Consider the following 16,405-nt stretch of genomic DNA (forward strand, 5'->3'; position numbering starts at 1 on the left):
TGCAAGCTAAAGGTAATTTTGAATCATTTTTATTTTAAAACAAAGGTCTTTTTTTAGCATTGGGAAACAGCAGAAGGATCAACACTTCTGTCTATAGCTCCACAGGAATAGTTGGGATCAAGGGCCTTGCTTAGTGGCACTGATGAGGAATGGGCAAGTACAGTCCTTTCCCCCCCACACTTGTTCCAAACAGATTTAACCCTTCTGGTTTATGAAATAAACCCACAATCTTACAGTTAAGACTCACTTCTCTAATCATCTCTAATCTACTGCCTCCAAGAACACACACAACACACACAGATTTATTTACATAGTTTTTAATATTTTTTTATTTATTAAAAACAGAAACAACTTAGTATTGGTTAGACATTAGTTGTTACCTGTCAGCTTCAGTGAGTAAATATTAACAGCTGAGATTATTAATGTTTTACAGTAAAAGCAGAGTTGGCCTAATAGTGTTACGGCTCTGTGCTGTACAAGTGCCTCAGTAAAGCATGATAATTTAATCTTGTTCAAAACAAATGCAGCAGTTTGTATTGCATCAGTGTCATTCTCAAATCAAAGCTGTGAAGTTTCCAAAAGCCCAAGAAAGTGTTGTTATGTATTAAGAAAATTGCAAAATCATTGGACACTGTCACATTGAACTACTGGCAATCACAGTAGACCAGCTAAATGTGATCCTATAAACAGTATAACAAAGAACAGAGTGACCTAAATATGTCTTCAGATATAAAAGAAGAATAGGCTGTGAAGGTGATACAGTTTATTAAGCTAGAGGCTGAGCCCATACACTCAAGGTCTGAGTGCACTGCTAAATTGGAGACTATAAAATAATTGACCGGTGCACTGTAGATGTGAACAATTTCTTTTTTCAGGCAAGACATTGAGTTAAGAAGAGGAAATATTAGCAATACATCATGGCAAAAGACAACAGATATTAGGCTAAAACTAGTGGGGAACATGAAGAGACACCAAGAATTAGAGGCTTAGTGATTTGCCCAATTAGTTTCTATTCGAGTTTAGAATAATGGCTTTGTGGAATACAAAAAGAGGTCACTGAGATTTGTCCCAAGTGTCACCAGCGAGAAAGAAACTAAGCAGCCGGAGAGTGTTATTGACCCTCATTACAGATTCTTATTTTGATTAACTTGTCTTTTAACTTGAACTTTTGACATGGCAAGTCTCTATGTTACAAAAATGGATATTCAAGGTTGTGCATTTAACATGGTCACTACTGTTAAGGGGAAATGAACAGTGCATGTCCTTGTTTTCAATTTTATTAAAGTGGGTCAGCCAGGTGAAAGTGGGAACAAAGCACATAACTTATGTGTTTTTATTAATGATGGCAAATGAATGAAGAGACTACAATATGAAAACCTCCCAAAAAGGAACTTAACTCTCCAGGGTCTCAATCTCAATTATAAGCACAGCTACAATGATGCAATTGTGTTAAACAGACAATCTACACTGACTCACCAACCAACAGGGATCTGAATAACATACAGTGAGTAAGGGGATAAGTAATTATGCTTGAGCCTCATTTGAGCCTATTTGCATCAGTGTTTGCAATGGTAATGTAGTGGCTTAATATTTACAACATTTAAAACATTTTTTGTCAAGTGATGATATTTTGTTGACATTGTTTATTTTGTCTTTTGAAATAATGCAACCACAAGGGGCAAAAGCCAGTGTCTTCATGTGCCAGTCCCAAGTCTGAATAAATGCCAAGGGTTGTGTCAGGAAAGGCATCCGATGTAAAACACGGGCCAAATTAAACATGCTAATCATGACTTCAATACCAGATCGGTTGCCCGGGTTAATAATGACCACCACCGGTGCTGTTGACCTACAGGGGGCAAGTGGAAATTGGGCTACTGTTGGTCAAAGAAGGAGAGGAGGAAAGTGTCTTCATAGGCAGAGAGAGAACAGTACAGCCAAGTTTGTAGGACTGACAATAGGGACTTTGAATGTTGGGACTATGACAGGGAAGGTTAGAGAGTTGGTCGACATAATGCAGTGAAGGAAGGTGGATATACTGTGTGTCCAGGAGACCAGGTGGAAGTTAGCAAGGATCAAAGCTTGGAAGCAGGGTTCAAGTTGTTTTACCATGGGTATGGCAAGAGAAATGTAGTAGGAGTCATCCTGAAAGAGGAGTTTTTTAGGAATGTTCTGGAGGTGAAAAGAGTATCAGACAGGTTGATGAGTCTGAAGCTGTAAATTGAAGGCATTGATATTCAATGTTGTTAGTGGTTATGAGCCACAGGTAGGATGTGAGTTAGAAGAGAAGACGAAATTCTGGAGTAAGTTAAATGAAGTGATGCAGAGCATCCCCAGAGGTGAGAGAGTGGTGATTGGTGCAGATTTCAGTGGACATGGAGGTGAAGGGAACAGAGGTGATGAAAGTCTGATGGGCAGGAGTTCAAGGTGGAGGTGGGTCTGCATCAAGGATCAGCTCTGAGCCCCTTCATGTTGGCTCTGGTTATGTACAGGCTGACAGATGAGGTTAGACAGGAATCTCCATGGACTATGATGTTTGCAGATGGCATTGTGATTTGTAGTGAGAGCAGGGAGCAGGTGGAGGACAATCTAGAGATGTGGAGGTCTGCTCTGGAAAGCAGAGGAATGAAGGTTAGTCGCAGCAAGACAGAATACATGTGTGTGAACAAGAGGGACTCAAGTGGAACGGTGAGGTTACAGGGAGCAGAAGTGAAGAAGGTGCAGGACTTTAAGTACTTAGGGTCAATGGTTCAGAGCAACAGAGAGTGTGGAAAAGAGTTGAAGAAGCGAGTGCAAGCAGTTTGAAACGGGTGGAGAAAAGTTGTCAGGTGTGTTGTGGGACAATACGAAAACTGCTCATGTGTCAATGACCAGGAGCCTTAGATAGAAAAATAAAAGACAGCAACAATACAGTAAAGGTCAGCTGGCTATGTATAATATACACTGAAAGGCATATGAAACTCATCTGTACCAGATGAAAAAATATCAAATATCATGTACATGCACAACTACTGATCATGGCAATGACAACCTCATAGTTTTACCAAATGTTTTAGGAATATCATCATCATGAATGGTCATTACAACAAAAAAAATAAAAAATAAAATCTGTCTTGCCATCCGTTTACCACATATCAGAACTAACATAGTTTTCACTAATTGACGTGTTTTGACTGATGCAAATGAATAGACTCTTTTCAAAATAATGAGTGAATAATTAGTCATAATTAAGTATGCTAACAAGAGCTGATTTATTAACTGATCTCTCCATACAAGCTTCATCAGTGTTCACTGCATGCCAGCCTTTATTTTAATTATGTTGTCTGTCCCAATCAGTGTCAAGCCATTCCTGTAGAGAAAAAGTCTATTATGAACCTTTCACTGTGCCATGGTCTATTGATGCTATTTTTGTTTTAAACAATTCTGCATTCTCTGTCATAATAAAGCAGTAATATGGAGGGGACACTTTAAAGTATTATTATAAGTTGTATCCAGTGGTAATGCAGCTACATAAATCTGTTACCACTAAAACTTCTGCTAATACTGTAAGCGCTCTTCATTATGTTTATTTATTTATTATGTTTACATGTGTCAATACAGAAAAAATTGACATTTTGGAACTTTAATAAATATCCAATATGTGTAAAGGGATCTAATACATTAAGAACAACAAATAGATATATTCTGCCAAGGAAGTGGTGTAAATGTTCAGTCTGTTAGTTGTGGCTCAAGATTAACTGTATTTTATGTCCTTTGAGCTATAAAATATAGCTGAGTAGAGCCTACACAGAGAGTTACAATAAAATGTACATTGTATTGTACACAGGAATAACAACATGGGGACTTGATGAAACCAGTTTTGTAATGCAAAAAGTGAGAATTTTATACATGAATGTCTACTGGTACATGGAGAAGCACCATATTTGGCAGATGAACTAAAATCAATTATACTTAACATTATATCAGAAAAGCGATATCATATATATAAGTATATATGTCCAAACTTTTCCAGGGCCCTGGGATAAATGACTTTTAGACCCCTATTGTCTCAGTTATTATGAATATCCACTGTTACATTAAGTACTCTGCATTCATTATCTCCGTATCTATTTATGTACAATATTTGCATAACATTTTAAACATGGTTTTAACACAGGACTCTATAACAAAAAGTGAACAAAACAACACATAATAATTCACGTCAGAAAAAATGAAACAAATAAGATTTCTTCACAGCCAGTGGACATCAAGGACCCCAAGGAAGTTGCATGTTTTGCCTGGATGATAATAGTCACATATGCGTCCTGTTATGTGACACAATAGAATAGAGGTACTCACTATTGCCTTCCTAACTAATTGTTGTTTGTCTAACGTGTTCTTATTATCATTCATTCTTAAAATGCTTTAAGAACAGAAATTTCTTTTTATGATTCTAAGCCTTAATGCTGAAATGAATGACAATGTAGTGGCATTCAAAAACAATACAACTCACTATGTTCTCAAGTGTGTCTGAACATTTGTTTTGCTTTATATGCATAAATAACTTGTAAGCCCCTACAGTTATACTTCTGGCTGTAGACTCCCACAGTAGCGAGTGACAATGATACAACAAGTAATTTTTGCAGTATATGTAGCTATGAGTCGCACCACAAATTACTTATTGTTTGTTGTGTATGGCTTTTGTTTCCACACCACTGGTTTCAATTATTGAGAAAGAACATTAGTTTACATCCTGGTATTTTAATATTGTCTACTTTAAAATTTTAAAATCACATGGCCAAGTGACTCACTGAAACACCACAACATGACTTATAAAATTATTATTATCGTTAAGAGTTTTTGTTACCTACCCAGCTCCAGCTAGTGTTTTCTCATGCATTAGCAAACGTCACATACGCGGGAGTCATAGTAATAACGCTTCCGACAATTTCTAACCCCGTGCAATCGTTTTTACAGTACTCACCTAATTTCTGTAGGTATTTCCTGAATCTACATAGACTCTTCTGGGTATCTGGGGGTAAAATTAATCTGGTTTGTTCGTAGAAAAATATGGTTTTAATCTGTTTCTCAGGTTTGACAATTTCATATCCAGAAAAACAAGGGAAGTGACAGGAAGTGACGCGTCCATTCGCACGAGGAAAGGATTATTTACCATTTACAATCGTCTTTATAGTTATTATTTACAATATTATGCAACCATTATTAACATTGCGTTAATTTCTTTCCTTCAAAAAGACGCTCGACTTAAGTTTAAAACCAAGGAGAGCACGTAATTTCCTGTCACCATCTTTGTTATTGTGGAAATAAATGAATGATAAAGAAAAGAAAAGATAAAGAATGATACTTTTCCGGGGTGAAATCGGAATATTTGTGGCTCCCTACGCATATGAGACTCTAGGGATTCGGGAAATAACTTCAGAATTCAGATGGATTCTGTAACAAATAATTCTACGGTGTTAGAAACGACTGCCATGCAGTACTTTTTACGGTATCCGCAGGGTTAGAACTGTGACTCCAGGCAAGAGCCGCGTCACTCGTTGTCACGACAGCGCCAGGTAACCATGGAAACCTATTTTCCGGTTTTAGCTTACGTCCTACAACTACCAGTTTCCATCTTAACGTTAGTTGATTATTGTGTAAGATAACTTTATTTTCTGTGCTCCAAAGTCATTGCAGTATCCTAAGCACGTTAGGTAAACCCGAGGTGACGTTAGACCCGTTACGTTTTCCGTAGCTTTAAGGTGACGCCACGTTAACATGTTCAGGAATAATTATCAGGTAAGTTTAGTTTAGCTTATTATTGGTAAGTGACATGTAGCTCAGCGTTAATTGTGAACTTCACTGCAGCTTTAATCAGGTAAGGGCTGGCTTACCTGCATAGGTAAATTGTTAAAATCAAGTCCATGTCTCACAGGGTGGCGCTGTGGTGGAAATATTCAGCGGACAGGGAAAAGACCCTGTAGCAAAATGGAAACTTTGCGGAGGGCCGTCAGCCATCCGTAAGGTGAGTATTTAGAATTGTTAGCTTATCCCATATCACTATTATGCTTGGGTTCAGTTGGCCTATGTGTTCCTTAGGGCAATTAAACCTGCATGTACAGGCTTACAAATACAATTTAATGTAGTTCAGGAAATACAACTTAGTTTGTTAGGTCTAAATGGTTGCGACAGAGCTGAATATAACAGTGTTTCAAAATCTAACATTTCATGCTTCAAAGGCAGAGCAGGTCTCCAGCTTTAGTAAAGGCTACATACTACTTGATGATACATGTTCCTGTACCTGTTATCTCGGTCCACCCCTCACTTCATTATCACAGCATCAGAAGTTTGTAGAGACATGCTAGTATACACATTTTTATAGGATCTATACGGCTTCATTGAAAAAATATCGGATTGAATTGTGTTGCCAGAAAAGGTTGACTGCAATTATCATCCTGGTGAGGTCATTTTATTGTAGATGCCTTTTTACTGCTCTTGCAGACAGTGGTCCTTTTATGTAAAGTTTTTTTTATGCATTTATGTCACATAAAATATGTCTTTGCAATGATTAGGAGCAGCAATACTGCAGGTACAAAATACTGGTCATATTTAGCAAGGTCTTTTCTGTAATATATCTTCCCTTAGGAGTTTAATAAAGAAGTCAAAGGCTTTGTTTACTGTCTGGAGGGAAGCAGCCAGACAGTCAAGATGCAAATGCCAGAGAATGGGAAAATGTCTCGTAAGTCATTTCCATTATCGCACCTATTAGCAATGCTTGTTTTATTACCACTTGTTAATAGTAATTTACTTTTGACTTAGTTGGGCTTCTTCAAAAATACCTGGTACTTCAAGTGAATATTCCTCCATGCAAAGATTTCTCCATTGAGCTTGTGTAAGTACTGCAGTCAGGTCTTTTTTAATGTCTTCTAAACATTAGAAATGACAGCTCACCTAGAACATTTGTGAAAGTGTGTGCTCTTGTATATTTCTATACGTTTTTAACATTCAAGGGTCCAAGCAGCTATATTTAAAGTCTTTAGGAAGTGTTTATTGTGCTCAAAACTCATCATGCATAAACTCAGTTTATTACAGGCATGGGGTGTGGTATAAAATAGAGATGCTGCTACGTGAATTTTTATAGAAAACAAAACTAGGAGAACTCTCAGAAGCTAAAATAATTTCTTACAGTGAAGTTACTGACACTATTGTTTTTAAGATTCTAGAGAAATATGGATGTTCGTGTTTGATTGGAGTGTGTCATGACAGCTTATTTCACACTACTAAATAAAACTGAAAACACCTTTAAGAGATTACCTTAGAGACCAATAAGATTTGTGGATTTCTCTGGTCAGGAGTTCTTTTTGAAACCACTGATGCTGGTGATAATTTATGTTCTGTTCTATTGTCTGTTCTTCACAGGATAACTGACTCTGAGCACCTGAAAAGGAGACTTCACTTATCAACAGTGCATAAAGATCTGTCTGCTACACTTTTACATGCAAAGATACCTTTTGTAGGATTGAAGCGTAATATTGTGAGCATGTAAACCATTAGACATATTTGTTTTGTGTTTTTAGATTTGCTGTTAGCTAGGGACTTTGAAAAAAATCTCTGTTGTTCATATTTCATTTTAGGCCTTCAGGGGTGTATCTCTAACAGATATTTTTAATGACAAAATCCCACTGTTTTTCTCAGTGGTCTACTTTGTGCATCGACCTCGTATCATTCACTGCTGAACTGTTTAAAGGATTTTTGACTCTGGATGGCATCACATTGTTTGCCACCTGTAAAGTCCGCAGAATCTTCACCATGAAAACAGAGCCTACAGGAATGTCAGCTGATGGTATGATAATAATAGATATACATATATATGAATTGTGTATATATGTTGAGAAAGATAAAGGCAGTAATTTAGCTGTGGTCGCTGGCTGAGAGCTCAGTGTGTTTTTCGTCTAAGCGTGATATAGCTCAGCAGTGACGACAGCTGCATTCAGTGCTAGCTACTGAGTGCACACCTTCTGTAAACTGTCTGCAAGTTGAGACACTGCTTGTCATTTTCTATTTGCTATCTGATCAAAGTGTTACCTTTGTTATGCGATGTGATGCCATGATAATTTCTTTTTGGTTTATTCTGTGATTAGGAATGACATTGTTCTCATTTAAATCTAGATATGTTTCTCAGTGGAGCTGGCCTCACAGACTTGATTCCTCGCAGTTGCCAGTTCCCACCAGATGTAACGCATGTAACCCAGTTGATGAACATGGCAAATTTGCAGAAGGCAGAAACGAGTACTAATCCTTTAAACTCTGACGTTGGTAAGTAAGATTGACTGTCATGTCTGAATTAATAAATAACAATGAAAACAAGTTTAATGCATTTCAGGTTTCACAATAACCTTTAACTCACAGTAACAAAACAAACCTCTTGAATTATTTCTCTCCCCACACTTTAGTTCTGTTTCAGTGGTGTTTTCATGGTTTAAACTAGGCCCCTTATTTCCAGTTTGAGGAAATCATAGTTATATAGAATACAGCAATGTGGCAACTGTTTAGGGAAGGCCCTTTCCAGTTTTGAAATGAAAAATCCCCCATTGCACAGTTTAAGGTCTGTGAAGAAATGACTTTCTAAGTTTTGTGTTTAAAAACTTCACTGACCTGCACCGAGCTCTGACCTCAACTCCAACTAACACATTTAGGATGAAGTGGAATTCAGCCCGGCTTTAACATCTAACACCAGTGGCCAGTTTACCAATGCTCTTGTGGCTGAAAGGGAGCAAATGCCTCCAGCAAGATTTTATAGAAAACCTTCCCAGAAGAGTAGGTGCTTTTAGAGCAGCATATTAAAACCCAGGTTTCTGAATGCAGAACTAAACAAGCAAATGTAATATTTGGGTGTCTACATGCTTTCGGCCATGCCTTTAGTGTATGTCTTCTCAAACAAATCAAAGCAGGTTCATAGAACTTGTTATTTTGAGAATAAGTTCTGTCATAAATACTGAACTTGTGAAAGTTCATAATACAAGTATCAGTCAAAGCCTGCCACCACAGTTCATATACATACAAAGTAGCATCAAGGTACAGATGGTTACGCATAGAGAAAGTGTTTACAACAAAGTGAGACTGTGATGATAATAATTTGTTTTTCTCATATGAAATTCCTGTGGTCTTCATTTTATGGTCATTTGCACCTCACCTGTACTCAGACAGCTGCAATTATCTCCTCATATAAAAAGACATGCACCAGTAATCCAGTTCCTCCGCCTCTGTGGCCTTTTTTATCAGGGCTTATTTATTTGTTCTGACAGCTGTCTAAGTCATGTTGAGTCAACTGGCAATGCCCATAGAAGAGAGCAGTAACCACATGCAAGAAATAGCTTTTCATAATTAGCATCTGCATTGCTATCATAACATTCCAAATGATGAAAAAGATTGCTATTAAAGTAGGCATCCAATTTAACTGTGGCAAAGTTGCTTGGTGATTATTGTTGCATCAATACCCAATCTATGCAAAACTGGTAAATGTAAGCTGTAGCATTTTCTGTTGCAAAAAACAAACCCTAATTATCTCGCTCAAACATGAAGGACATACTATTATTCACAAGGTCAACAAATCTTCACACATAAGAATGCTTGCTTACAATAGCAATCATTAGATATATTTTTTATTGTTACCATATTCTTTTATGGGTTCAACACACTGAAATTCAATCACCTTACATCTAGATCATTTTCAAATGTCTTAAATTGGTGTTTAAATTTAATCAGTGTTGAATCCATTGAATTACTTCTCTTTCCTCTGTTTAATTTCATCCATCTCAGCTCTGTCTGTGTCATGTTGTCAGTCCTGTGTGTTCTATGCCCTGGAAGTGCCTGCTCTCTGCTCTGATGAGGATTGGACAAAAAGTGTGTTTTTCTGTTAGCATCAGCAGAGGTGGCGCTAATGAGCCCTGGCAGAAATACAGCAGGGTCAGGTCATCGTTGTCTCATGACTTCCACAGCAGCCCATTATTTTTCACATGTTGATATAGAACAGATTGATAGATTAAAGAAAAATCATCAACTTAATCAGCTCAGGAGTAGAGCCTAATTTTTATGCAGTCATCAATTTTATTTGTGTGTGAACTGAATAGTGTGATCAATAGGCTCTAACTTAAAGCAGAACTATCAGAATGGTGTGTAAAATTTCATTAATACTAAACTCACAGAAGCTGCTGAATGTTGTGTTCAGGTCAGCTATTTGCTAGCTGGACTTGAAATAAACACAACAGACTTTGTCTCTGATTAGTCCTATGGGGTAACATATATAACACACTTAAAAAACTCCCTTATATAATGCATGAAAAATGCATGTTTTAAATGTTTTCTATTCACAGTGACTTCGAAATGACTTTGTGGTTGGCAGGGAAGGCAGCTTCTTAGAGCTCAAAAATACTCGACTGGGTCCTTCACACAGAACTGGCTTTATCAGGCATTTTATTACCTATGTGAACTATGTCACTTTAAAAGTCTGAAACATAAACTTTGGAATCTGCAGTTACTACTTGATCATTAGTAACAGTATGAATGATAATAATTAAGGCAAACAACTTCAAAGTAGCAGCTCTACTTGGATTTCTACTTAAATTAAAAGTCCAAGGATTAGTCATGTTTTACCATACATCAAACATAATCTTTGTGTTTTTATAAAGAATACTTCAATGTATCAGCACAACATGCAACAACATCCCTAAAGAAGAGTCTTAGCCCCACAACAGTGATCATTACTAATAAATAAATAATGGGAATATGCTTGCAGTTCCTGATCAGTCTGGCACTGCCAGATCAAGCAGTTATCGGCGAGCTAGGCCCCAGGGTGTTTCACACACAGCCTCAGGCTCCAGGGCTTCAGGACCACCCCCTCCAACTGGAAGGAAAAGCAGTGCAGCCTCAGACAGAATGAATAACAGTGCGCTCTTTATCTCAGATATGGTAATTGCATGAATCCCATAATAACACGTAACCCTCAGAATGATTTGGAACATTATGTCATAAATTACCTTAAGTGCAAAATAGAATATGTTGTCTTTGATCTTGTTTTTCTTATTTTTTTGTTCCCCACAGGGATCCCCATCTATTAGAATGAACCAAAAGGTTTCTGCAGAAAGCCCGAGCATTGCAAACCTCTGTAAGAACTTCTCACATAGAGCACCATCATGCACTCATCATGAGGGTAAATTTGATTTTGTTTAGTCTGCAACCAAGGGCACTTTTCACTTTTTAAATTCTTCATTAGTGTGCTTCTTTGTATAATAACTTACTAGTACAACAGAAAAACAAGTTTATTTTCCACTCACTAGAAAACTGAATTGAAAGATATAAAGCTATATGAAAAAATTAAAGCAAAGTTCAAAGTATTATCAATCTGTTTTGGAGTATACATCATATCTCATTTGAAATTGTTGTGTGTTTGAGTGCGATTTTGCCATGCCAACTAGCTTTTGTTTATCTGGCCAAATAGGGGAGCTGCTACTTGCCCTCAACCCTTGTGAAAAGCAGCAATATGAAAGCATCTAATTGCAGAGGAAAGAAAGTCATAGTATAAGTTTTCTTTGTTTAAAAATGAAGCAATCAGTGAAATAAAAAAAATCATGAAGGAGTAGTCAGGAAGGCATATAATATATCAGACAATTTCAATCAATCATTTGAAACTTTATTTATAGAGCACCTTTCATATGTACAGTGAATTTCTAAAAGCATTACAAAAAGAATGTGTTCCACCTACTTTAATAACAGCTTTTATAATTTGTAATAGACTATACTATGAGCATGACTGAACGCAAATGTGAATTATTTAAATTCTTTAGTTCAGTTGAACATGATGTAGCTGGATATATTCGTTCAGCGTTGAAAGGATGAGTGAAGTGCAGTTACTTAAATGCTTTCATTATTGGGGGTTTTCACAGAGTATAAGCAGTTCATAAATATGCTTCTGGCAGACTTTAATACCATTAATGTAAGACTGCGTTTTAAAGCTTTTCTAATATTGAAGTACTACATGTAGGACCGCCTGGCAGTTTACAGTCCCACCTTTCAAAAGACAAGCAGGAGTCAAAGAATCTATGGGTCCTCAGTACTGAAAAAGAGAAGGTAGCATCATCAGGTAATGTGCATGATTGCATATTTTCTTATTGTGTGATGGAATGTAGCATTAGGCATGCTGAATATATCATGCTATAGTACTGTTCTTAATGTGTTTAATTTTGGTTAACAATGCATTTAGATGCTGCACATGGTGGCCACAGAAAGTATTTAAACCAGGGAGAGGAGCACTTCTCCATCCAGTTGGTAGGGGAGCAGAGTCACAACCTCTGAGCTTAACCGAAAAGACAGATCACCTTACAGCAGTTGAGGCTCACATTTACTATGTATGGAGAGGGTTCACAACAGCAGGAGGCAGCAGCAGGAAAACATGTACACTTTCAACCTTAGTGATGGATACAAACAGGAGAACTGGAGAAATGAAAACACACGACAACTTTCATGTTGAGTGATACTGAAGTCTACCCTGAATTTTCTGATTTTACCAAGTAACTGGAGAAAAGTACCTATTCCTAGTCTTCTTTTATAAGTTAGATCACTTCAGAATATTGCATGAATTTTAATGGCCCTCGTTTTATGCAACAAACAACATTCGTTCGTTTTTAAAAAATTTTCATAAGCAATGTCAAGGCCATCTGCAGTATATTCAACAAAGTACTACCTACCTTCCAGAACCACTACAACACACAAAAACACACAACTACCTCATTGTACTCACAAGAGGAGTTCACGTGCTTTGGAAGTTCATTTATGAATGTTTCTCCACTGCATTAAGCTCCTGTGCTGCATCCCTGCCCACAGACAGAAAGTAGTTAGTTCATTAATGGTAATGTGGCACATTAAATAAAAGTCAGAGGGACATCTCCTGGGCCCAGGGTTTGCCACACAGTGGGCAATTAGAGAAAGTGATTATGCTGTCGAGAGGTTCAAATGTGCTCACTCATTCAGATAGAGGTGCCTCTTTCTTTGATCTCAGACCTATCATGGAGTTGAAGTGTTTCTTGCATGCACATATGAATAGATGCAAATTTCATTTTAGGGTTGAAAAATATTTTAACTCTTTTGGATTAATATATTCAGAAACGTTGTATCACATACTGTAATTCTGCTTCAAGATGTTTTAACAAACATAGAAACCATTTCTAACCACATGTGGACAGAGCTGTCTTTTAATGTGTGACAATTTAGCAGTAAATAGGTGTTATATACTAGAATGGTGTTGTGTTTATTGTTATGTTATTATTAAGCATTATTATTAGTGTAACAGGGCTGTTAACAGACCTACAAAACACTTTTGGCAAGAAGCAGAATAAATTACAATTGCGTATTGCTATGTATTTGCATGTGCCTCTTAACAGATTACCTTTGAGCAACATGAATCAAACATTAAAAGAACCTTTATTGTCTACTATGATCAAACTATTTATTTTTATTTTTTTGGGGCAGAGTCCTTTGTGGGTATTTTAAAGAATGTATTCATGTATTACATTATTTGTACAGTTAAAGCGTAAACCCAAAAGTCTTTAATACTTTTTTGATATTAATTTAAAAACTCGATTGTGCTCTATTCCACATTAAAATATTTTAATGGATTGGTTAAAACCATTTTGGCTTTCTTTTGTTCTGTGATCTTTTATTACAGATATGTGTAGCTTCAGTCCTCTAAGGGAAACTTCCAGAGCTGCACCCACACCAGCAGAGTCTCTCTCTTGCTCAATTCAGCAAGGTTTGTCTTCTGACCTGCGAGTCTGGAGTAGCTGGGAGTGTAATGAGGGGCCTGAGCCCCAGCTCACTCTGCAAGAGGAGGTGTTCACTTTCTCATCCCATCCACACTCACCCAAACGAGGGCAAGACCACGGTGACCAGGAGAAGTTGGAGATGGTAGATGACCAGGTTCAGAGCAGGAGCAGGAGGCGGCATGAGGCCCAGCCTGAAGATGACTTTATTGGCAGTGAAAGTGATGAGGTAAGTCTTCTCTTGGGTAAATACCCAAGTGCACTGTCATTTAACTGCACACTTATTTTAAGTGCATCCTTTGCTCCTCTTAAACTAGTAACCATGTACCTTGAATAAGTATATTAGATGCATTGCATCACATACACTACCAGTTTTGATAAACTGCTGATTAAAAAAAACTTGATATGGCAGCCAGAATATACTCTATTTTGAGGATATATTCTGATTTTTGCCATATAATTTCATCAGCCAAGCTTTAGTGCATCATAAAATCCCTGCAGTTAATTTTGCTTCAGTTTTATCTGATTAAATTTGAAATTTAAATTGTAATTTAATAAAGTATCAATCTCACTGTGCACTGTATACTTTGTATTTTGCAATGCTAGGTTTCAAATTTTATTTTATGCAGCTTATTTGAACTTCAAAGGTCAGTGAGGTTATTTATCATCACATTATTTATGAATGTTTTTAAAACATAATTAAGAATAGTAGTTTTCTTTATGTTGAACGGGGAAATAATTGGTCAAACTGTTAGCATAATGATGGTCGTCAAAGAAATGCTAACTAATATTAAATATTTAAAATGATATAATAAGTCTGTCATTTAGACTCAAGAACTTTAATTTTGTGCAGCAGTTTAAGCTTCATAAAGTTTTTTGCATACAAGATGTGTGTTGTTTGCATCATGTTACAACCAAAATCCACCTTGACGCAATAAACCTAAAAAATTATTAACTACTCTCAATGTATCTTGGATGTACATGTAGTATGTTTCACATTTGATTATGAGTATTTTATTATGAGTATTTAAGGTAGCAAACATAAGCCAAACATATATCATATTCCCACATTATCTATAATGAAGTCAAATACCCATGCAACATTAACATCTATCAGTATAGGTTACTGGTATCAGTAACTCGGGGCTTCTCCTACAACTCACCGTTTCTCACTGATATTGTGTTCATGTGTAGACGTGCATGTGTAGAACCAGGGTAACCTCAATATATAAAACTAAAAGTTTAAAAAAGTGTTTTAATGGTGACCTTTTGCAGGTATATTTTTTGTTTTCTACAAAGCTCTGTCCAAAGTTGACATTTTTATGATTCTGCATTTCTTGCTGCTTTGGAGAAAGGTTTGATATCTACATTCACCTCTGTTTAAACTGCACAAACTTTTCAATTTCCTTGCCTGCCACTTACAGTGTTTTAATGACAATAATAGCTTTTTATAAGATTATTATCAGCAAAGTCTACTTTGCAAAATAAAATGAACACGTAATAGTGTGTTTGTATAGTGTGAGAGATGCTACGGAAAGAAAAGAAAGTATATTTCTCTATATGCAATGAAATGTCCATATGGCCTTTTCAAACACTGGTTTCAGGTGTTTAGTTGCATTAAAATAATTTACAAAAATTCACAAAGAAAAAATGCTTAATGTGTGTCTGAGGAGGCAATTAAAGGAGCGCTTTTTCAAATTAACACATGAAAATCAGCTGCCATCACTCCATGTGAACTAGGGTTAGAGTTAGAGTGTGATAAAAGAAACATGCAATTTCATCAAATTTGATCCAGTGTAGTGCACTGTGTTCTGGCACTACCAGCAGAAAGATGAGCATTTTTATGTATTTTGGCATCTCTCCTACAACTTTTCTATGAGGTGGTCATTGTGAAAATGACTATTCTTCAGAGGGGAAATGAGAGGGCAGCACTTGTTTAAAATATGAAAAAAAAAACAAAACACTGTTTTACTATAATGACACAGTCTCTATTTGCTAAAGTATCTAAAAGATCATGTAATAGATAATAAGAACTTTTATAATCCAGCAGGATGTTTTTGTATGTGTTGCTGAGCATAAACCTGCAAACTGCCTATTGTCACTATACAGTGTGACATAAATGGACTAATAGATAGAGAGAATGCATTTAAATCATTGTTTACAATTTGGTTGAATGATGTATTTTTTTAGAGCACAGTGTCTTTCAAGTATCCATTTTGGTTTATTTACTGCTGCTGACTACTGTCTTCGTTAAGCGAACTTTCTAATGAAGGATCTTCTTGGCCAAAGTTTTAAAGCAACCTTGTTTTATTAGCAATAAAAGAAACACATTTAAAGTAATATGACATTTCTAGAACAAAACATATAGCACTAGCTGTGTGTGTGTTTGTCATCAGGTATTTCCTCAAACACACATGTTGCATATTGTGTTGCATATAGTGGGGTTCAGAGATCTGGTTTGTTTTTTACTGTCCAATTTTGATATGATTTGTTAATTGTGACAGCAGAGCATCGGGCTGGGAGTGTAGGTGTTTTGTCGCTAGTGAAAATAAATTAACAATAAAACGCATATAGGGCTTCTCTTTTTTACTTAACTACCATTTATACTAAGCTTT

General features: G+C 36.5%; 1 protein-coding gene across 11 annotated transcripts in view; it reads left to right on the forward strand.

Moving 5' to 3' along the window:
• Positions 1-5,151: 5,151 nt before the first annotated feature.
• The window catches only part of cfap20dc (CFAP20 domain containing), a 35,230-nt gene continuing 23,976 nt past the window's right edge, over positions 5,152-16,405 (forward strand). For 7 of the 11 annotated variants that reach the window (XM_067503687.1, XM_067503683.1, XM_067503685.1 and 4 more), the window contains exons 1-11: positions 5,575-5,775; positions 5,912-6,001; positions 6,622-6,715; positions 6,796-6,868; positions 7,396-7,510; positions 7,672-7,819; positions 8,146-8,292; positions 10,772-10,944; positions 11,077-11,185; positions 12,005-12,115; positions 13,697-14,019. In XM_067503687.1, coding sequence (XP_067359788.1) covers positions 5,755-5,775; positions 5,912-6,001; positions 6,622-6,715; positions 6,796-6,868; positions 7,396-7,510; positions 7,672-7,819; positions 8,146-8,292; positions 10,772-10,944; positions 11,077-11,185; positions 12,005-12,115; positions 13,697-14,019 — 1,404 coding nt within the window. In that variant the 5' untranslated portion in view covers positions 5,575-5,754. Of the gene's footprint in view, positions 5,553-5,574; positions 5,776-5,911; positions 6,002-6,621; positions 6,716-6,795; positions 6,869-7,395; positions 7,511-7,671; positions 7,820-8,145; positions 8,293-10,771; positions 10,945-11,076; positions 11,186-12,004; positions 12,116-13,696; positions 14,020-16,405 lie in introns of those variants that run through there. The other 4 variants (XM_067503684.1, XM_067503688.1, XM_067503694.1 and 1 more) reach the window with 4 other exon arrangements.

This window comes from Channa argus, chromosome 5, assembly GCF_033026475.1.
Source record: "Channa argus isolate prfri chromosome 5, Channa argus male v1.0, whole genome shotgun sequence".
NCBI classification, from domain to species: Eukaryota; Metazoa; Chordata; class Actinopteri; order Anabantiformes; family Channidae; genus Channa; species Channa argus.